Genomic DNA, 23,959 nt, shown 5'->3' with positions numbered 1-23,959 from the left:
ATTGACATAATTGTGACAATTGAAAATGTTACTTCACAATTATGTGTTGCTGAAAAATTGAAAGATTAATACCTGAACACCAACTATGAAGTCTTAAAAAATGCATTGGAAAAAAAATTTTGCTTAGCCTGGTGGGGGCACAAGTAAAGCCTGGTGGTCTGCCAGGCTTATAATACACTGGGGTGAACTCTGCATGGACATTCCACATAACAGTTTATATTAATCTCAAAGACTGAGGAGCTGAAAATGTTTCTGTGAATACAATAGAGACGCCAGCAGAAAATCAAACAATTCGTTTGGTACCTCTGGACAGCTTTAGACAGTGGGCTAATGGTAAAATTTGATGGATTCTTGCTGCAGCTTGGATTTTACATTAATATATTCAAATTACATGTAAATGTAAAACAGTATGAAGACTGAACAAAAATCAGATAAGGATACAAATATATATATCTTCATGGCATACCTTTGGATTTCCTCATATGACCTGTTAAAAACATTACAGGAAGTTTTCAGAACTGCAAATGAGCTAGAATGCAGATCCTTTGTTCTGCTATACAGAACAAATAACCCAGGATGACAGAATGTTCTTTTCTACATGTAGTTAGAAAATCCACAAAGTTGAGAGCGACAAATGCCATCAAAACTTAAGGCCCTTAACATTTTACAATTTTTCATCTGCCAGAGTAAGCTGATGCCAAATGCTGATGAGAAAACTATTCTAAACTTTGCAGTTGTAGCAAATATTAAAGCAGCAGTACGTAACTTATAAAAAGTTTTTTTTTATTATTTGCATATTTGTTAAAAGTACATGAAACATACAACCCTCCACCCCCAACTCCTCCCAAAAAAAGAATCAAGTACACAGAAACAGTGCAGTTACCACATACCATCTTGTGCTTGCTCATATTCACACACAAGCTGTGGCGATATTTAATTCCCGACACACAAACCCAGAAATCACATGCAAAGTAAGAGACAAACAGTCACATCCAAAGTGTTCAAAAGTAAATGGCAGCATTAACTGTCCTGTTATGTTTCGGGTCGAATTGACCCGTTTTAAAGTTACTTTTTTTTTTTTTTTTTAAATAGTTGGAAGTTTTTTTTGCATGAAACCTTTTCTATTTGTCTTAATAGGTTCACTCTACATATAAATTGAAAATTGATTCATTTTACACATTTGCAGCCTCCCCCCCAGCCCCCGTGTCTACTTTTTACATCGATACTGTTCGGGTCAATTTGACCTGGCAGTCAAGTTAAAGGGTAAAAAAAGATTTTCAAAAATGTTAAATTCTATATGTTTCCTTGCAGCTATGAACCATATTTCACCACACACATTCATGCACACGTGCACCCCCACAAGCCCACTTTCTCACTATTCTCTTTACTTCAGTAGGAAACTGCGAGAAAGCAGGTGTTCATGCAACTTTTGACGGGAATCTTTTCTGTTACTGTGGGCAAACTCCACCCACACTGAGTGGAAACTCAGCTGAACTGGAGGAAAACATAAATACTCTCTACATGACTCATTTATCTTGATTTTAATCAGCGGGTCAAATTTGACCTAGAACAGTATAAGTGTCTCAAGTTCAATTAAAAAGATCACCCTTGGAAAAAACCCCTCAAAATGTAATATATATATATTTTTTTTTTTACAAAAGATCAATTTCAGGGAAATTATTGTTTTTTTGTTTGTAGATTTTTTTCAGTGGACATAAAAAAAAATTAAATTCCACTTTTTATGTCCAAATGAGTAAATTGTCATCATTGATCCTTAATATGTGAGAAATAAAAAGAAACAAAACATTATTGCACAAATTGTGATTGAAATTGTTAGTATTGGAGTTAATAATCAGATACAAAAATGTTTTGGAGGATTTGTTTGGTTTCTGACACTATTGCATGAATCAACACTCCTCAGGTCAAATTGACCCACCAACATTATTGCTGTACCTCAGAAACAAACATAACAGGAGGGTTAAAAGGTTTGGTAGATCTGCCATAAAATGCTTCCCTGAGGCAGGAAAGGTATAAAGAACCCTGTGTGAACATTCATTGACAACACATTTTTCAAGTTTCTAGGAATTAAATGCTGTTACTTGTGCATCTAGCATTGATAAAATACCTTTACATGCAAACTTAATTCCAGTTGATAAAACAAATAACTTAAAAATCCCTGAGTCATTTATGAAAATGAAAAAAAAAATATCAAGGAAAGGATCAGCTTTAGCTATTATGAATCCCTGCTACAAATAGGACTTACCTGCTGAAATAAAAAGCACGAGTTTACTCCTGTGTTACATGTACATGAATAGTTTTACTACCTGTGCAAAACCTTTCAAATACACCACATAATTACATCGCAAAACTGACTTGTGTGTGCTGGCTATAAATTATGGGAAAAACAAGTCTAAAGAAAGTACTAAACAAGCTCCCTCTGAAAGAATACATTCACCATCTGCTTTAAGCTGCGAAACAGGATCCTCGTTGGCTGGTCTTTCCTTCCGACCCCATCCTTCAACTTCTATTATAGGAACCCCAAATCTTCCAACACTTTGTCCACATTGGGAATCAATTTTTCCTCAAAGTCCCACAGCCGCTTGTCCACATTGAGCTCCTCCAGTTTTAGTAATTTCCGTAGGGCAACACGGACGTGAATGATCCGACAGACGTCCAGCGGGACTTTGTACTTCTGCCCAAAAAATTTAAGCACTTCATGCACTGATGTCTGCTCCACCATCCTACGACACGGGTACACAAGAGTGAGATGTTGGTCATGTACACAGCACTGTAAAACAGACTTTAAATCGGTACTGCTCATGATGCATGAGAAACCAGACTTTACTATTGTCTTTATTCATGTTTGACTGCTAAGCAAGCCTCCTGTCACTAGGTGACAGCAGAGTTCAAATTAAGGCTCTCTGTTCAAGCCAGTAGAAGAAGTAGCCTATGAGAACAAGGTAGTACTACCAGAATAGGGCTATACTATTGGCGGAATAAAGTAAAAAAATGATGATCAGGGTTCAAGGCCTCGAGCCTCTTCTAAAACAAAAAAAAAAAACCTTCCGTTGTACCATTTTAAAAATGTAAACCAGGAAAAACAACATTGTATTTACTGAGGTGGTACAGGTTACAAAAACATTTGAGAACCACTGTACAACATCCCGCTATGGTCCGAAGAGGTTGAGCATCTGTTTTACTGTAATTTTAAAAAACCCATATATTTAAATTTGGACTTTACCTATTTAATTTAAATATAAATTAAGGCTGAATGCATTTCTCAGCCTACCTTGGCTGAACGATCATCTTGTGTGGATGGTAAATCTGTCGGTCAGGGTCTTCTCTGTAAACATGTTCCAGAATATTAATTCCAGGCACCCGGCTCCACTTAGGAAGGTGAAACCTCCCACTTGGTTCAAAGTGATGCTTGGGAAAGATGTGGTTCTCAATGAGGAACACTCCCACCTAAAAAAATGTGAATATGCTTTAATTAAAAGATGGGAAACATATTTGGAAATACAAGCGTAATGCACTGATCCTACGTTTGGATGCTGCTTCTGCAGCTCGTCCATCAGAGACTTCAGGTTGTCATGTTGATACGGCATGATGATCTCATCTATATCGTTTAGCAGGACATAGCGGGAACGCTCCATGGATCTGTAGATGCACTCGTTGAGTGTGGTGAGCTGGCCAAAGTAGTGAATATCGCCACCATATTGCGAAAAGAGCCAGCCTCGCGATGGATTCATGTATTTGTCGATTGGCCAGGAAACTATTTCCACAAAGCCCTCCTGGCTGTAACTCTGCAGAAGACGATCAAGGTCTGGGCCACAGCTGGTGTTGTAGATCACCACTCTGTTCACGCCGAGCAACCTTGGACAAAAAAGACAAAATAAAATCACCTACTAAACATTTTGACACTGCAGGTAAAGCAGCCTGAAGTGCTAAATGTTTTTGCAACTTTGCAGTTACAAGGTGCTTCTCTCCTGCAGTAGGAAGGCAATCTGCACACATAATTTAAGTTAGATAAATGTGCAGGATACCGTTTGTGAATCCTCTGCTCCTGGCCGAATGAATAGACCTTGATCTAAGTTTTACTCAAATCTGCAGCAGGAAGCTTTCAATTACTGACTCCCCAAGATTGCCATCGACAGCCACAGACACTGGCTGCCTGTTTGAGATTTGTGAAACGCAGCTTTATTGAGTCTGGCCACCTGCCAGCTGATGTTGTGCAAACCAGAGCTAAGAGGATCCACCATGTTACAAGCTAACCTGTGCTAGCTACACATAACTGTTGACAACCATTGAATTTGCTGAAGGATTGGAGCTCAAGACGCCACTAGTAAAGTTTAGGATTACTGACCTGTACATCTCTAGTGTCTGTGCAAACTGCAGCACATTGTTGTAGCCCCCAAACAAATTGGAGACGCACACAGTGAAATCCATCATTTTCTCCTCTCCTCCATTAGTTTTCTTGTTCCTTAAGGGAAGCCAGATGTATTCGGTTCCATTCTCAGGCCTTGTTTGAGTCAGAAGAGTGACATGTGTGGCATTGCAGGTTTTAGGAATCTGGCACATGACATCTGTGGTGACGAATGGAAACCCGAAGTTGTCAGAGTGTTGTAAAATTGTCGCTGGAGTGGTTTCACTTGTGTAGCCGGCACAGCAGAGAAAGCAATGGAGTTCCTGGATGGAGTCTCTCCGAAACATCCCGATGAGGCGAATGTCAAAGCCCTGTACTCTCTGGTCCATGTAGGCTGAGACTAAGAAGTGCTTGGTGTTTTTCAGGGGAGTTATGCTCTCTTTGGAGACTGATCGCAGACAAACCTCTGGAACAACAGGTCTCTGGTTGAAGCTGGTTGATCTACTGCTAACCAAGAGTGTGATTATGCATATGGTGATGAAGAAGAGGATAAGGAACTTTTTTCTGATGGGTTTTGACATGGTGAAATGGATTCCTGGCCTCATGCAGAACCTGGAATCAAAGGAAGAGAAAAAACCGTTCTGAATCTGTTACATAAATCAGGCCTTAAAGGTAAAGGTAATTTTATTTATATAGCACATTTTCAGCAATACAAAGTGCTTTACAGGAATTAAACAGAAATACAAACAAAATAACAAACCAAAGGAAACAGCAAAAGAAGAAAAAGAATCTCTGTTGAGATTGGTGTGTGAATAGTGATCAGTATGTAAATTAGGTGCTCCTGTTCAGGGTTGATGGGTAAATATCCTCTGGTCTAATTCCACTTCTGGATTGGAAGAACAGGAGTCTAAAAAGAATCTAATAAAGTTGATCCAAAATACATAAACTAGAAACTCTTATTCAGGGCTGGTTGATAGGTATAAGTAAGTATCCTCTGGTCTAATTTGTTTTCTGGTTTGGAAGAATATGAGTCTAAAATGCAGTTGCTATAAGGTAGTTTTTTCTAGATTCTAAGTTTGTTCTAATCCTTGTTCTGGGTTGCCAAATAAGTGTAGGTAAGTATTCTCTGGACTTTCTAAGTATGCTCTAAATTTGTAAAAAGTAATGAGTACTCCACAGTTTCTAAGTAAGAATAAAAACTAAATGTTCCTGTTCTGGAAGATTTTTTTTTTAATGGATTCTAAGTTTGTTCAATTCCTTTTCTGGGTTGCACTAATAGGAGTCTCTCTGCATAATAATCTAAAAATTAATCCAAGAAGTATAATATTGGCCAGAGTACTGTACATTTTCTAAAAAAAAATTAATAAAAAAAAAAGCTAAAGAGTGACTAATCCAATTCCTTTTTTGGGTTAAAATGAGTACTCCACAGTTTCTAATTAATAAAGGGGAATGAAATAAAAAGAGGAAAGGTCACATTAGGTCACATGGCAACATTCAGATAAAACAAAGACTTGAGTGAAGGCGGTGACATCACAGGGCCATGAAACCACGTTGCTCAGCCTCCCGGCAGAAGTCCGATAAAGATGTTATCAAAGAAATGTCTTTTGGAGCGCTCAGCTGCATGGATAACAGGAAGGGGTGAGGTGGGAAGGAGCGCTATGTTTACATATCTTCAAAGAGATTGGAAAGATGCAGCCCTTCCAAAGCAACACGGGGAAAGCCAGTTCAGATACAAAATGTCTTAGGTCTGGTAGATTATAACTTTCAATCTTCCCTAAAGTCTATCTCAATTCCCAATTATCCAAACTAGTTTGGCACTGAACCAAAACTAGCAACTTCTCCTCGATTGATTCCATCCCTCTAGTGAGTTTTAGAGTCCTCAGCTGGGATGCGAGTCTCAGCAAGACTCGCATCCAATTTGCGTCTCTGTCCACACCAACAGTCTGAGTGTTTGCTAGTTTTGCCAAATTTGTTGATAAGCCAGGTATCTGCAAGCTCCAAACAGCAGAAATCCTGTTAGGAATAAATCCAGGGTGTATCCCGCCGGGTGTGTCCCCGCAGGACAGGATGGCTCGCCTGTGCCCAGTTTTCTCATGGAGAAAATTTGATCAATTGCATTGAGAGACCGGTTGACCAGATTTGTAGATTTGGAGGATGTGCAAAGAAAGGAACCAGAAATAGAGAAAAAGATCACAAAAACAGAGCAAGCGGAGCAAGCGGAGCAGGCAAGGGCAGGGAGGGAGCAGAGGAAAAAAGCCTCCGCCTTCACAGAGAGCAAGAGAAAAACTTAACTATAGAAGCACAAAGTTGAACAACAATTCTAGATGCAACTTTAACGCATACGATCACAAAAGACTGCAGTATTTGGTAGATATAAATATTTCAAATATTCAAACTGCTTGCAAATAACATGTGGAATGGTTAGAATGACTTGGACTCCATTTTCTGCTAAAAGACATGTGACCAAAATGCTAATTATGAAGCACAGTGGTTCGGCCATCATGACACATAAGTTGAAATGTTGGTAAATCTAATCAGTACTGTCACATCAAATGACATCCCTGGTGTCAGTACAACCACAAAATGTGGGAAATACGTTTATCATTATCAGTATAATGACAAAAAAAAATTCCCTGCTCCCTGTCTACTTTTAAGACAATGCTTAAAACTTTCCTTAAAGTTAAAACAGTGACGTTTACCCAGTCAAGTGGGGGAGTAGAGGAAGACAGAGTGTGACGGGGTGGACAGGTAAATAAAGTCTGGAAAGACAGCCTTCCTCACGCCTCCGTTGTTATGCTGCTATAGATTTACCCTACTGGAGGACAAACTGACCTCCACTTTTTCCTCACTTTCTTCTTCTACTACTCTCCAAGTTAACTTTGTTTTTGCTCAGTTTTTTCTCCTCTATATGGAAGCTACATCTGACTGGCGTTCCACTAGGCTGCGGTGCCTTTGTGGAGGCGGGGGATTGGCTGAGAAAATGCCAACAACTGAAACTTCTCCTCCTGCTGCTGATTTTAACTTTTTATTAACATAGAAAGTACTCCTGTTTCCTTCCTTCTCTTTCATGTGCATCTGCTCATATGGCACCAGGTTCTGCTGGAGGTTTCGAGGTTTTCCTCTCCACTGTCGCTACATTCATGCTCAGTATGAACGATTGCTGTAAAGTCAAATCACACAATGCGGGCGCTTTTCCACTCTAAGTGAATGCTGCAAGTCAATGACTTGATGCAATTTGCTAGGTTTCCTTAGAAAACTTTTCAAACTATGTTGAATACTGAAGTGAGCTCAATGCATTAATAGCAGAATTGATTGTTATCACTTCTACACATTAACCACATTGTGTGTGTGATTAAATTTAAAATTGTTTGTGTGGTGCTCTGAGGTAACATTTGTTGTGAATTGCCATTGTATAAATGAACTGAATTGAATACAACTGTTGTTGCTCAATGACAAAATTGCTGAGATAAATTTAGAGAAATTTGAAGATGATACAAAATGAACAAAAGGCAAATGAAAGAGGCATCTCCAGACACACTGAAAAACCAAACAACACTACTACACTGGTGGCTGAAGCAGCTAATGTAGGATTTCAAAGTCATTCTCAGGACAGACATGCAGCCTCACCTGTTAGACTCTGAAACACGACACCTCTGATATAGAGGTTAAATATGGAGAACAGGAAGAACAAGAAAAGATGCCAAGCATGACGGTCTATCTGTATGTGCAGTGAAGTCAAACAAGAAGTTACTTGTAAAGAATTACATGGAAGAGGATAAGATACCGCCTAAACTTTCAACTGAGATAGTAGCATTAAAACAGGTGTAGCCTCCATGCAAACTGGAGCTGAACTAGTGTTCAAGTACAGCAGACTAAAGATGACTGGTGTGAATGCACCCTAAGACTTTGCATAGATTGCAGAAATTTGAATAGAAAATCCCATCCTGACACACAGGCCTTCCCACAAATCAAGGACTTTTTGAATCATTTGGATGGAAAATTGTGGTTGTCGCTCTTGGACCAGCAGGCGCTGCGAGGATTCCTGAGGGGACAGGCAGGAACCCAGCTGACTTCCAGTCCACCTGATTGCCACTTGGGGTATACGAGGCTGATCACTAATCACTGGAACCTGCTTGTAACCCATCATTATTCCCTCATCCACAGAACCTAAGCAAACATCCCTGAGCACCAGTAAATGTGGATACACAACTGAATAATTAGTTGCGTATCCATGTCCTCATCATTCGGTTTCTGTGTTTTTAAACTCTGGGCAAACTAACATAATATGCAATCGTACCACCATGAGTTGATGTCAGTGACTCCCTAAGGATTGTATGAGTAGATTTCCGTCCCTTTTGAACTCGGGAATACTCCTGCAGCATTTCAGCCCTGAATCATGGAAATGCATGATAAAACCTGCCAAACTTATCTGGATGACTCTCAGTCTATAGCAAAACATTCAGAGATCACTTGGAGGATGAGATGAGAAAAGTTCTCCAGAGATTAAGTTACCTTGATGTAAAACGCAAGTCGAGTAAGTTTGACACGTTTAAGCACAAGGTGTACTATTTAGACACACCAGCCTTGACCTTGAAGCAGTCAAAAAACTCAGTTATAAAACCAGAGATACGTCGGTCAGCTCAGAAAAATGTTAGATCTTTCCTACTTCAAGACTTTTCCAGAAACGCAAACTGTCTGTTAAAAGCTGACAAAAATCACAAATCTGACTCCATGAAAGTGACACAAAGATGACCAAAGAAACAGTCAATTTTGCCCTTCTCAGAACAAATTGCATGGACTTACATGCACCAAGCACACTTGAGGAACAAGTTTTATCAACTCACCAGTGCTTAAATTTCCAGATTACACATAACTGTTTCGTTTTGGCTCGGTCCAGGTGGTAATCTGTGAGTTTTTTCTTATGGCTACCATACACAAAGAGGAGCTGGAAAAACTAGAATTTCTAGTTTTAAAATGGGCCATCAGGACAAATTCAGAGACTATTTAGACTAAGCTCCAACAATTCCTGCTTATGACAACAACAACCTGCTTCTGTACATTTTGTCAACAACCAAACTGAATGCAACCATATCTAGATGCATCACAGAGCTTGCTGGTTTTCACTTCACTATAGCACACCAGGAAAAGAAAGTGATGCATTTGCTTTGTCAAAAATGCTAGAGGGTATAAAACCTTTAATGAGAGACTGTTCTGAGGAGTTGCCTCTAGACACTATTGAGGTAGCTAAAAGACACAACAGCTACATGGAAACTGTTAGCCACAGCTGAAGTAGAGACAGCAAAAGCAAAGCGTGCAGTGCAAAAGTCTGTGGCTGCCCAACAAGCTCGGAGCATTCAACCCACAGACAAAACGCGTGGGAAACACACTGTATGCCAACGAAACCACCTATTTCAGAAACACTGCACTTAAAGAGCTGCACAATATGGGCAATCAAGACCTTTGAACCATGACCCCTTCCTTTGGCTACTAATCCAGACAGACATTAAGCATCGTGTGACTGAAGTTTACCCCTGTATCAAGCTGAAAAGGTCCAGTCATGACACAAGGGCTTCCTTTAACAAACATTTTAATTTTAACCAGAGCTTTAAGTAGGCCCACATGCACCGGTATGCAGTACCAGCACTTTTAATTTTATTGTTCAGCATATCGGGACAAATCTCCAGCATGGCGTTTACCTGGACTTTTCCGGTGTTACGTTTGACTGCATTTTACTCCCCTACTGCAACGTCCTGCACAAGCAGCAAAATACGCATATGCTCACTCCTGCCCTGTCACCAGTGTGCTGTGCAATACATTTATTGTTACACCCAACTACTCTTCCTGGGGTTCATCGTTAAAACAAACAAAGTAGAAATCATTCACATGTATGACAGGTGACAGGTCTAATATACATAGCTATTAAAAAATGTATAATAGTTCATACAAAAATGTTGGTAAATTCATAAAATAATAAATCATTCCAGTTATAAATGTTACTCTGAAAAAATGTGTGAAGGCACAGTGTATAATGAGAGGTAACATTGAGAAATGTAATAAACAATATTTACAAAACTCAAGAACAGGAAAAAAGGAACAAAAAGTAAAGAGTAAAGAACTAGATGTGAATCAGGGTAGGAAAACAGAGAATCCCACAAGGTGACAAACATTTCACAGACAAAGGATCATATACACACACTCCAGAATTCAAACATTACAGAAAAACTTATTGTTTCTTAACACCTGCCCTGAGCAATGAGGGCAGGTGTCAAAAAGCCCTCAAAAGGGCAGGTGTCAAAAAGCAGGTCAGGTGAGACACATGGAGGCATGGAGATGCGTTTTCACCTGAGGGTAGTGCAGGTGAATAGAATGAGTGAGTGTGAATACAATAGAAACAGGAAGGAATATTAACATGAGAGGAACTAAAGAGGCATCTGCAATGCATTTCTAAAGACTGTAATAAGACCACAGAGAGGAGAGGAGCTTGTTTTTTTTCAACGATTATCTGTCTCATATTACAAACAGTGACGGTTTTAACAAAAACGATATGTATTTTTAAGTAAGTAAACTTTTTTTTAATAAAAGCTATATACTGCAGCTTTAATACAAACTTTTTTCTTTGCTGCAAATCAGATTTTTTGTCCTCCACTCCCAAGTTACCTAATTAGCCATGTAAGGATGGGAAGAAAAAGTATATATATTTTTTACCCCTCCAGGGGGTCTTTTGTGGGCTCTAGTGTCCAGTGGGCTGACAGGAAACGAGGAAGGAGAGGGGGGGAGACATGCGGCAAATGTCGTCGGGTCCGGGAGTCGAACCCGCGACGGCCACGTCGAGGACTCAAGGCCTCCAAATACGGGTCGAGCTAACCACTACGCCACCACGGCACGCCCCAAGAAAAAGTATTTTGAACTTTGATCGACAAGTACAACAAATGTAGGCCTCATTTCTTTACTTCCTCCAAATCATTCGCTAGGGTTTGGGTAAACTTCAACGTAGTGTTTTTCTTTTTTACTAGATTGAAAAACACTAGTGTAACAAGTCTGGCAACTTGGAAACTGTATCTCTGAGGAGGAGTTGCGCCTCAAAGTAGACGCTTGGTCCACCCAGGTGTTTTACACAGCTGAGTGGTTTCCATTAGAGATTGAAGGATTTCTAAAACATGCATGAAAGAATCAAGGCCACACTCCAGGTATGTTTTTGATGAGGGAATAGCACCAAAACATGATATAATTTTACATAATACTGCCCCTTTAAAAATGGGAAAAATATTGGTGGGATATTGCAGAGAGCGCACTTGGTGAAAATAAGGAAACTGGACTAAAAACAACAACTTAAAACAGACGGAAGTTGCAACAACAATGAGACTAACTGAACAAAAGTCACTAGAGCGTTGATGATGAAAGAACAAAAAAGGAGGCCTGACCTTGTACTTGTTCCGACAGCAAACAGGTTATGGCAGTATTTCCTCAGGGCCCACAATCCCATGATTTATGTTTTTCCCTGTTGTCACACATGTGACTAAAATAAATTAATGATTAACAGCCTTCAGCAGCACCTGATGCAATCATTTGACACAGGTGTGCTGGAGCAAAGACACCTAAAACAAAAAGTACTGTGGGTTCTGAAGAACGGGTTTGAAAAACACCTGAATTATTCACTCAGATTCACAATCAGTCAGACAAACACTAAACATACTTACATCTCATATGTATTGTCTTTGTTAGGGTTTTGATTATACTTTACAATCTATAACTTTGTCTCCCCTCCTTATTGTTATGGGCCAACCTGTCAATGTTTTGCCCTTTTGTTGCTTTTACAAATCAATAAAATTTAGGAAATGTGGCTTCTCTTTAAAGTCACTTAATGTCAAAGTAGAAACTGATTTCTACGAAATAACGACAAGTAAATAAGCAAATAATTGCATGAATATCCCACTTTCACATGAAAGATTTTCTTTGTACTTTTTTGTCAAAGAAAGCTACTCTGTTGATTATGATGGATTTAGAAAAGAATTCAAAGGGTAAAGCATCCAAGGGGGTGAAAATGTTTTATAGACAAAAACAAAATGTCAGAGTAGAATAAAAATTTCCACACATATTAAAAACTTTGGGTGTCAACTTTATTGAGCAACCTGAAAAAAGATGAAGATAAAGGCAAAGACAAAGGCAAAGACAAAGAAGAAGAACTGGTGCCTTCCTTCCATGAGGTCAGCTCGTCTACATCTCAACCGACCAGAAAGATTGCGAGACAAGGTGAAGGGAGCTTCAGAGCCGCAAGACAAGAAGCTGAAGAACGCTACACACATGAGGAAGTCACCCTAAGACCCCAGACCTGCCGCTCTAAATCAGTACTCTTCTTGCCAGCACCCAAGTCCTGTGTGACCTCACCATCCATGCAGAGACAAAAGCTCATCAGATCTAGAGAGATCCCTGCCTTCGTCGATCAACAACCTCCTCCTCCTGCTGCTGCAGCACCTTCTTCATCATCAGGCCAGTTCTGGGGTTCAAAATTCCATACTCTGTCTGTCTCTCTCAAAGGTTCCCTGTTTGGTTCTCAGTGTCAGCATTAGGGAAAGATAGGCTAGATCATTGATTTTACTTATTTGATTATTTCAGCTACTGAATTAAGCTGTACTGATGAGATCCAGCAAACAGATCACTGAACGTTGGCCGTCAATGGTTTCTGCGCAAGCTGCAACGTTTGAAAGTAGACCAAGATCCAAATAACAACCTACCAACGTGGGATGCAAAGCAGCTAGAGGTTGGTGATATTGGGAGTTTTATTGGCTATTTACAGGAGCATTTTTTTCAATGTGCATCATACAACAATTTCATTCCTACAGCTGCTGTAGAAACAACTATCCTTGACTTTCAACAGACCTGAAGAGTTGGTTACAAACCTGAAGAACCAGGCTGATCCTGAGAAATAATGATTTTTGCCAATGAAAACAGAAACCTAATCAGTGCTGTGAAGTGAGAGTGAAACTTTAATGTAAAGGGGGAGTAGGCTGCTTTTAAGACTTTAACACGATGTGGCCAACCTTGGTTGGCCTAGTTTGTATATGAAAACATCTTCATAGCAAAAGGTAAAAAATAATGGTTAATGGTCAGTACATCAAATAATGGTTACATCAAGTCCTCACATCTGCTCCAAAATTAAGACCAGTACATGTCTGTAAAAAACAAACATTGCTAAAAAAAACAGGAAGAAAGCTCAATCTAAAACTTCATAAGATCATGCATTGAGATTACAAAAGAGAAAGCAACAGATACAACACAGATTGTAACAAGGCAGCCTTTTGCGGTTGGGTTTTACAGTGAGGATGAAAAGCTGAGGCAGAGTCAGGTGGAAACAGCAGTGGTTTATTCTTCACACAGCACCAACAATCATTTCACAGGTGAAACTGCAGCCTTAAATAGTCCCAGCTGTTACGGACCAAACCACCTTTAATACACAGGGGAATCTCAATTCACCAATCTCCACCTATTTAAATAAAATACCTTTTACTAAATACAAACATTTCCTTTTTATAAATATTTTATGTTTTATTCTTACACCATAACGAAACACCACAAAAACCCATAAACAATCCTCCCCCCACTTTTCAATGGCCTCTCCCAGAAACTATATATGGTGTCTGGACCCCTAGCGCAGTATTTGTCCAAACACCCTGGAGAGAACACCGAAAAGACAGGTGAGTCACTCTATATTAGCACTCCACACTTAACAGATTATGCACAAACATTTGCTCATTTTTACCCACCAGTAGCTCATTGCTCTGAGTACCAATTATCCTCCCTTCACAGGCAACCACCTCACTTCTCAATGAGGAGCAGCTGTGCAAAGCCCAGAAAAAAAAGCTACATGCTAACCACTAAAAAATCAATAAATACAGTTAAAACTTCTTGTGTGCAAATTATTTATGTGCAAATCTATACTTAAAGTGCAGTGCTAAATAAAGTGCTTGTTAATAAAGTGCAAAAAGTGCTTTTAAAAGTGCTATACAGTGACTTAAGTAAAAAATAGTCCCAGTAATGAAGATGTCTTCATTACACAGATGTAATGTATATTTGGAGGTTGTGGTCGGTTGCCTAAGTCACAACCTCAAGATACACAGATCATGATGAAACTTGGAAGATGCCACTGGTAGAAGACCTTTGTCACTTCTTTGATTATTGGATGTTATTGTGAGAATTGATAATTGTAGCAAAAATATTGCATTTTAAATGTCTGAAGTGAATCGTTTCTAAGTTGATCTTGTTCAGCCCTGCTTTAAATGTTAATATATTTGTCCTTTAATTTGGACACCATTTTTAATTTGTTCAGTGTAGAGTTGCAGGCACTACGTCTAACATTGATTTTAGATCAACTCTTGCGGTCTGTCTTGTAAAATAAGTATGTTTTTCCACCACATTTTACTACAGCTGATGCGAGGAGCGGCCATTATGAAATACAAAGTTGGTCTCACAAGTTGTAACTGGTAGTTGGAGTTGCTCCCACTTTCCCAGTGTGAAACGCGACTCTGGAGGGCATTCCAGATTATTATTTTTTTGACTGGGAAGTTGAAATGTCCTAGTTCAGAGTAAAACTGGAACCCAGCACTAGTATGTCTACTTGTTGATAGTAAATGCAAGTATTCCTTCTTATTTGAAGGTTATCAACAAAAATTCTTCAATAAGATGAAAAAACAAATAATTTCTCCACGCATTCCCCTCAGGTTAAGGTTTTTTCAAGCTTTGGCTGAAGAGAGTAAAATGACTCTTTTTAATACACATTTCAGACTTCAGTCTGATAGAAAATCTTTGGAGGCAGCCGCAGATTAGAGTGACAGCTAGGTGCCTTTGCAACCTACAAGTCTTGAAAATCACCACCAGCTGATAAGTTTTCCACCAAATTGGTTCTGGAACTTGCTCATTAGCTTTTCTGCCCAAAGAAATCAACTGTTGACATGAATAAAACTATTTTCAGCCCAATCAGCCAACCAGAAAAAAAGAAGTACCTTTAGACTCAAATCCAGAGATACTGTTAGCTTAAGGCGTGCAATTTATTTTTCGATGTATTTAACTGTTCTAGTTTCAGTTCTCTTCTCCCAATGCTTTGTCTCAGATCATTTTTTAAAATACTCTAGTGAGAATTTGAAACGGAGCCATTACTTCCTCTATGTCAAGGTATGACACAGAAGAAGTTCATGACTATACAACGTAGAACCAGTTTCAAGGGTTTGATTGAACACGTGTGAACAATCAATTCAAATCAGTTTAGCACATAGAGAAGCGTGGAAATACAGTACAATGGCCATATAACAGTTTTTTCCTCACCGTTTTATAAATGATGCGCATTACTTTACTGTAATGAAGGTAACCAATAAGATGTCAGGATTCCCCGAAGGACAAAAACCAGATCGTACTAGTTAAAACCGGAAAGGGCAAAACAATAATAATAAATAAATAAATAAATAAAAATTTACATTAATCACGCATTTAACTCTAAAGTGCACTTAACTATACAACTAAATTAATTCAAAATGAATTTATGCATGAGTACTTGGTCAAGATAAAATAATAATAATAATAAATGATGTGCCACACAAATAACAAAAGCATTCTAAGATCGCACACGTTTTTAAAAAATGACTTTATCAAACTTACCCGAAGCTGAGACTGCAGCCACTGCTCGTCTCGCAGACAAGACGCCGAGAAAGCGGGTGATGGACTAATGATAAATCAATTTCCTATAGGTGCACTCCGGACCCTCCTATTTCGTTTAGCCATCACCCACTAACACCAGCCAGTCACTAGTGATGTATGGAGAGAGCATGCATCACAGTAAGAGAGTCACTTCACGTCTCTACGTCGTCCTGAATACTCTGGGAGGAGGATGGCCAATGAGCAGCCGACATATAAAACCACAAAAAAACTTTACATATCAAAAATACTCGAACGACGAGCTTTAAATGTTTCAAGGTGACGTATGTTTGAATAAACTCTGTTTTCAATGGATTAGATTATTTTTAGTTATGTTTTCGTAAATAGGACAAAAAAATGAAAATTGCGGGTATAATAAAGAAGTAAAAAAAACATATCTAAGCCAATAGAAAGCGGTACGATGAAGTAAAAAAAGCTCTCAGAATAATTTATGATCAGACTGTAAACTAGGAAATTAAATGTTTAATGGATGTTAGAAAAGTGGCTTCAGTGACTGACGATTATTATTCTCTTGTGATCCAGAGAATAAAGGTACTGGTGACACCTAGAGGTAGTCTCTGGTAACAGAGTCCTAATATTTAAACATTTAATAGGGTAGTTTTATTCCTCTTACATAACAAAATATTAATTTACAAGAAAGGATTTCACAAATTAAATGTTTTCAAACAGTAAAACCCTCTGACTAATTCTCTCTCTCTTTTTTTTTTCATTTAACCAGAAGGGTGCATTTTGGAGACAAACCTGACTTTGGTGAATAAACACAGTAAACTGTTCATCTTTAGATACTAAACATACATTTTATTTGTCACATGTTTCTATACTCAAATATTTTTTGTTGGTCAGATGTAAGTGTTGCAATCTTAAATACTGTGTTTTCATTAGCTGTAAGTGGTAAAATCCCAGTTAACAGAAATCAAAGCTTAAAAATATGTATTTAAATTACATTTTTTTCTAATGTTACAATTTTTCAGAATCATTTCTAACCTATTTGACACCTCTGTTTATTTATATTTATCAAAACTTACATCCCTTTTCCCACTTTCTGCTCTTAAAGTTATTTCAGAATTTGTATTTAAAGTGTTTCAGCCTCTAGGAAATCCATAAGCTCAATATAATTTTAAATCATTTTTAAAAAAAATAATCAGCTTTATTTAGTTGTCTTGTTGATTTAAAACATGTTTCCATGTTAAGTAAAATAATTCACCTTTCAGAACTATTTTGACAGCTTATGAAACACAATTTGATTTTAGCATCTATACATACAAAGTGGCCATGTTCAATGTGGCGGTACAGATCAGAGATTTGTAGATGAAAGAAAAAAGAAAATAGGTAGACAACAATAAGAAAAGTTGATTATTTTTCCCCCTTGCTGTTAACAGGTAAACATGAATATTCCAGGAAGTTTCCAGAAAAGACATTACAGTACAAAGATACAGTAAAACACATCAAAACTACAGGTTAGTTTATTCATTCAACAACAATTCATCTGCTAGAGGCGGGAAAAAAAAGATTTTAAGCTTCACAGCTGTAGCAAATCTTTGGTCCTATTAGCTTTTATAGGTACATCAACATATGCTGTGCTGCTTCATACTGATAGACAAACTAGTCGTTTAAATTTGCTTCCTCAGAAACCTGTCCTGTTGAGTCTTATACAAACAAACTTCACTTTACCATTCCTTTCCTTCCTTCTGAGTTTAAATGAACTCTAATCATGCATCTGAACATTTGTATTCAGTTAAAGACACAGAGATGGGATAGATGCCTGTAGGGTATTTTTAGTTCACTGTTCCAAAAACTATCGCAAAGAAATTATTAAGCTTAAGTCTTCCATCTCTGGATAATTAGCATCGGATTGTATATGGTTTGTTTATTAAGGAAATATGTACGTGTTTTAGTCGGTACCAATCTGATACATTTGAGAAGATCAGGGATAAATTGAAAAGATTAATTATGTTAAAGTGTCCAGAATTTATGTGACCCTCTGTACTATTTGTATTTTCACTTACAATCATTGCACGTCATATTTTATACAAATCCCTCCTCCTTTTGTTCATGTCATTATATGACTTGTTTGACGTTTTATTTGTATAAATGAAAGTTGTGCTGTCCTCTCAACTTCTGCCTGTCTCTACCAGTCTTCATGCTAACAACTTCACCAAGTAAAGTGATAAGTCACATATAAAGGATAAAAAAGGATATGGACACAAAGGACTAAACAACTTAAGTGCAAAAACAATTAAAATGTATCTTTACTTTTTAAGACTTTACAGTTGGTATTTAATTGATTTTATAGGACTTTTTTTTTTTTTTTAGCTCTAGTGGCCTTTTTTCCCACAGTAGATATAAGGTGTGATTTTTGTGCCACCAAGTTGAGTGCTTGCCATAAAACAATAGTGAGCGCCCAACTTGGTGGCACAAAAACCACGCCAGATAGTTGGACAGGAAGGTGGGTTATGAGTTGGGAGAAGACATTAGCATAATAAGGTCATCGGGCCTCGTCGAGGACTGAGGCCTCCGTACATAAGTGGCGTTCAAAACCTCCTGCGCCACCGCCATGACCTATGTAATAATGCATTCCATAGCTTACTAGTAATATTTTCAAATTTCCTATCAACTTTAAACATTTTATAAACTCAAAAACACGGTAGGCCGTCCGACAACTACTGCGCTTAGCAAGTTTTCCGAGGGAAACCCCGCATTATGTACACTGCTCTACATTTCTCAACCAAAAAATAAAACAGCACAAGCCTAAGTCTCTTTCAACTACATACAGGGAAACACTGATCTACATTTTATCAAGGAAATAAAAAAAACAACACATGGCAAAAGTGTCTTTCAAATACATAAATACTTACAAAGACGAAAGTTTTCCCAAGTTCAAAGCTTTTAACGTACATTCAGGTTACATATAATACAAAGCTGTTCATAGTCAGACTTTTTCTTCATGTGGTTTGTTCAAACACTATCAGCTAATTGCTGAAATTACACAAATTTCACATAAGGTTACATCATGGTCTCTTTGATGTCTCCTTTGTCTTTGATTTAGGTCCATACATCGTGTTTTGACCAATCAGCATCTTTGCATGGTGTGTTTTTATCCTCTTCATGTGAAATTTTGTTTTACCTGTGCAGCTCCTTATTGACCATCATGTTTTTGACAAAACAAAATAACTTACCAAAGATGTACAAAACTCCCAGGGGTATGGCTGTTACCAGCATAATATATTGATACTGTAATTAGGTGTTTATTCTCACTGGTACTGTTTAATATTTAATGCAGAGGTTATCTCTACATATACCATTTTACTAACATAGCAAAAAGTCTGTAAGGAGGTGTTGCGTGAAGCAGAAAGAAAGTTCTTTGACTTGTGTTGAAAGAATCAGAATGTTACAGGTTCCTTGCAAAAACATGAACATTTTACAACCAAACCCTTAGATTAAATTTTTGTAAATTTATGATACGCTGACACAACACAAACCAGGATTGTAAAGTGGAAGTAAAATAATGCATGGACAACCATTGTCTTCGAAAATGTTATTCTAAACTTTGGTGTGAATTTGTATTTTGCCTGTTAACAGAGGAGGATTTCTATCTTGATTAAGAGTTCAATTTCTATAAGAGTTTCACAAATTGTGTGGAATTATCCTTATTACAATTTGCTGTCATTGATTCAGAACCTAACTCCACCAAACTTGAAATCTATGGTAATTCCTCTTTACAGCAAGCTAGCCCTCACCACTTCCAGTTTTTTGGGGATGACATTTAAGTGGTTTTAAAATGCCTTTTAACAAAGAGGTAAAAATATTTTAAAAGAATTTTTACGCTTTTAGTTTTCACTCGCATAGGATAGTAATCTCTACAAGCTAAAGTCAGTAGTTAGAGTATCCTGCTCAATATTGCTGTGTCAGTGTACTTTTCTTTTGCTATTTATGTGAAAAAAGCAAAAGCTATTAATCCAGAATGAGCTGATGTGAAGTCATCATCCATGAAGCCACTGATCAACCATACCAGTAGCCACCAACCACCACCTTTCGACCAACAAACCAGTTTAAACATGCAAAGTAGTGCTTTGCCTGTGTGGGGAAAAAAAACTAATTATGCTGCTCTCTTATGCATACAGCATCTCGAAAGAGCCTTCGCCCAGTGGCTGCTTGTTCACTCACAGCTTCAGTTTTCACCTTCTTTGTCATGTTCTGAGTTTTTCTGTGTATTTATTTAGAGTTTTCTCTGAGTCTCCGTGCTGACCTGTCCTACCCATGATTGTTCCCTGGTGTGTCAGCTGGCAACCTCCACCCACCAGGCACGACACGTTAAACCCTTTGGCATGTATAGAATAGCAGACTGAGGGACTTTAACAGACCCTGCATGTCAAGCTTTTTATGGCTGCCTAGGATCCATGAGTCCCACTGCAAACTAGTGATATGTTACCATCAGATGTATCCATTAGGACATTTTTGTCCATTTGAAAAAACAAAACAAAAAAACAACAAAATATTCATCAAAGCATATCGTAAGTTTACAAGTGAAAATTCTTCTGTGTTTTACCAAAGTCTGGATTTCAAGTACCATTTCTTTTTTTTTTTTACGCTAACAGAATAATGTTTTGTCTTCTTCTTTTAAACAAAACCAACTTCTGGCGTGCTCGGATCAACCAAACATTTACTAATTCAGGATCATTTAAAAATGTTAATGTTTTGCTGTTATTTATGATTCCACTGTTTTTGAACACAAAATGTTCAATTGACTCTTTAAGACCTCTCTTTTAATGTCCTGGGTTACAAAACATGTAGAACAAGATGTTAGGGTTTCATAACATTTGTTCTTTTTATTGTTCACTGATGAAATTGTAGTTATCTTTGACATTACCAAGACTCGTTTTTAAAAAATTTCTAAGTGCCCCAGCCAAGCAACATTTCTTCAATTATAAAATAACACCTTTATGTGAAACTGTACCCCAACTAGCATTATATAATCAATGTTTTAAAGAGCAAAATGTTAAATAATTGTTAGTTTCGATAAGGACGGATGATTTTTAAGAAATTTCTGCAAAACAAAAATACTGAAAAATACAAATCTGTTTGGTTTTTGTAGCAATCTTTTGGACTTGGAACTTTTTGTCCTTAATGACTAAAAAAGGTTGGAAATGAATGCGATGCCTCTGGGTTATTGTAAAAAAGTAGACTTGCATGATGCAATCGGCTCTTATGACCTTTTCAGGGTTTTGATGTGGTGTAATGTAATAAGGCAATCTTTTGCTGTGACTAAAACATTCATAAATAAACATAAACATGGGCAAACTTTCCGTCTAAATGCATGCATAAACCCGCTCTCAAATGTGGGCAGACTATGTCAGTTCATTCTCAGAATTAGGCTTTTCTTATCAATGAAATGCCACCAACAGAAAACATACTTTTGTTGACCAAATAAAGACTGTGAACTTAATAAAGACTTATTTTATCCATCTCTATCTAGTTAAACAGAATTACTTCAGGAAGCCATGCGAACATAGCATCTCTTGTGTATCAGTCAGGTTTTCATGTGTTCCTTGAGTAATAAATGTGAACTAAGAAGGCTTAAAGATGATTCTTAGAAGTGAACTTTAACACAGCAGTCATATGGGAGGAAGCTGGAGAAACAACAAATGCTTGAGGGATAACGTGCAAACTACATGCAAAGGATACCTGGGTAGACAACTCTCAGAAGGTAGTATTGGCACATCACCCTCTCAATTAGAGGGTGTCAGCAAAGCTCCATGCTCACGAACAGTTGGAGAAATGATGACATTCCTGGGCATGACAGGTTTCAATGCTGATTGGATTGAAAGTAATGCAGAAAAAACAGCACCACTTAGAGAACTCATGAAAGAACAGGTCATCAAAACCAAAAGAATTTGCTAAAATGGACAACTGAAGCAAAAGTAGCTTTTGAAACTCTAAAATGTGAAATGCAGACTGCCCCTGCACTAGCAGTCCCAAACTATGAAAAACCATTCTGCCTTTATGTTGCAAACAAAAAAGACATGTATGTCACAGCAGTTTTAATGCAAGAAATATGTACTGTTTAACACTCTGTAGCTACACTAACAAACCCATTACAACTGTTAAGCCAATCACCACTGTTAAAACAATTAAGACTGTTACCAGTGAAGCTCATACAACCATAAAACCTAATGAAGAGATTAAAGATAATGAAGGAAATCCACCAGTAAATAAAGAACTTAAAGTTGTCACACCTGCATCCCTTATAGCAACTGCAGAAGAAGCTCAGTTAAAATTAACAACAAAAGTCTTGACCACCCAAGCACCTTTAAAAACCACCCCAATTGAAAAATTAGTTACTAAATCAACTATTTTAATTCACATGACAACTCCCTCAAAAGATCTTACAACACCAAAAAATTCAGATAAAAACACAGTTATTAAAAATGAGCAAATTGTGACACCTACAACACTAAAACAAACTACCACACCAACAAACGCCAATAAAGTAATTGAAACAAATGAATTGATCGGCAGTAGTGAAGATTTGGATTTTATTCAAACAACACTCAAAGGCCTCAAAGGCCCTGACCTTCTCTACAGAGCTTGGGGACCAGATGACCTCATTGCTGTAGCCAAACAGCACCTTCCCCCTATTGAGAAAGGAGGCAGAGCCATCGCTGAAGCCCTAGAGTATCTCAGCAAAACCATGAGACCAACGACCTATGAACTTAAGACTGTTTTGCTCCATGTTTATGGTCCAACTGTGGTCTCCAAACTTGGTCCAGTCTTCTCACAAGATCTCCGTCTAAGAGGAATGGATAACCCTGACGGAACCGACAATCCACTCAATGCTGACTACAACAAGGCTCTACGAAAAATAGGCGAAGCCTTCATAGAGCAGTTTCCAGTCCGCCCCAGCTACAATGTCATCTCAGCCTGCATCCAAGGTCCAATTGAAGGTTCAACTGACTTTTACAGATGCCTGTTTGACATTTTCTCAGCTCACTCTGGTCTAGAAGTCCCCAAAAATGACTGGATGGGAAATGATCCGGCTGGTCCCTTTGAACTGCTTCTCTGTCAAAAGTTCCTGGAAGGACTGAGGCTTGACATCAGAGATGGAATCAAAATGTCCTACATTGGATGGGACATCACATCAAGAATTAAAGAACTTCTGCTTCATGCCCAACACAATGAGAAACTCTGCAACGATCGCCAGAAGAAGAACAAAGACCGCAAAGAAAAGCGCATGGAAGATGCTCAGCTCACCCTGATTCAACACATCACTGCTCAGAACTCCAACCACTGCCCACCTGCAGTTGATCAATATGGAGGTCCCTCACAAGATCCATGTTTCAACTGTGGCCAGATTGGACATTGGGCTCGAGAATGCCCTCAGAAGAAGCGAGACAGAAGCAGAGACAGAGGTTTCCACCACCATCAAGGACGTCCAAACCCACGTGGCGGCTTTGGCCCATGCGGCCGAGGGTTCCTAACTCAGGGTGGTTTCAACAATCAAAGAGGACATTACTAGAGCCAGCAGCTAGCCCGGTGCCGTTGGATCAACCCATGGTTCAGCAAACTGCAAGTACCAGTACACACACATATATGGTATATCATCAAAATGCATATCAGAAGTTGCCAATGTTGACAGTGCAAGTTAAAGGTGTTGACATACATTTTTTAGTAGATTCTGGGGCCACCCAGTCTCTAATAAAACATGAATGTCTCCCTAGAGCTCCATTATCTGGAAAAACAGTTAATTCCACAGGAGCTTCTGGTCAAGTAACACCTGAACCAGTCACAAAACCATTGAATCTCATTGATCCTTTCACGGGACAGGAACTGACACATCAATTTTTGTTGTCACCTGTCTGCCCAATTAATCTATTGGCTCGAGATTTAATGTTAAAA

General features: G+C 38.3%; 1 protein-coding gene across 2 annotated transcripts; it reads right to left on the bottom strand.

Moving 5' to 3' along the window:
* Positions 1-1,805: 1,805 nt before the first annotated feature.
* Positions 1,806-16,187, bottom strand: LOC116709662 (uncharacterized). 2 transcript variants are annotated; one of them, XM_032548324.1, is made up of 5 exons: positions 16,010-16,187; positions 4,364-4,975; positions 3,543-3,873; positions 3,290-3,465; positions 1,806-2,741 (listed from the first exon to the last, which is right to left on the bottom strand). In XM_032548324.1, the coding sequence occupies exons 2-5, from the start codon at positions 4,966-4,968 to the stop codon at positions 2,528-2,530; spliced, it is 1,326 nt and encodes a 441-aa protein (XP_032404215.1). In that variant the 5' UTR covers positions 4,969-4,975; positions 16,010-16,187; the 3' UTR covers positions 1,806-2,527. The 2 variants fall into 2 exon arrangements, with proteins under 2 accessions (XP_032404215.1, XP_032404214.1); XM_032548323.1 differs by lacking the exon at positions 16,010-16,187 and adding an exon at positions 11,785-11,885.
* Between the last annotated feature and the right edge of the window lie 7,772 nt (positions 16,188-23,959).

The sequence above is a fragment of the Xiphophorus hellerii genome, chromosome 19 (genome assembly GCF_003331165.1).
Source record: "Xiphophorus hellerii strain 12219 chromosome 19, Xiphophorus_hellerii-4.1, whole genome shotgun sequence".
In the NCBI taxonomy this organism is placed as follows: domain Eukaryota; kingdom Metazoa; phylum Chordata; class Actinopteri; order Cyprinodontiformes; family Poeciliidae; genus Xiphophorus; species Xiphophorus hellerii.
Note: the sequence above shows the minus strand (reverse complement) of the source record. Positions and strands in the feature narration are given on the sequence as shown.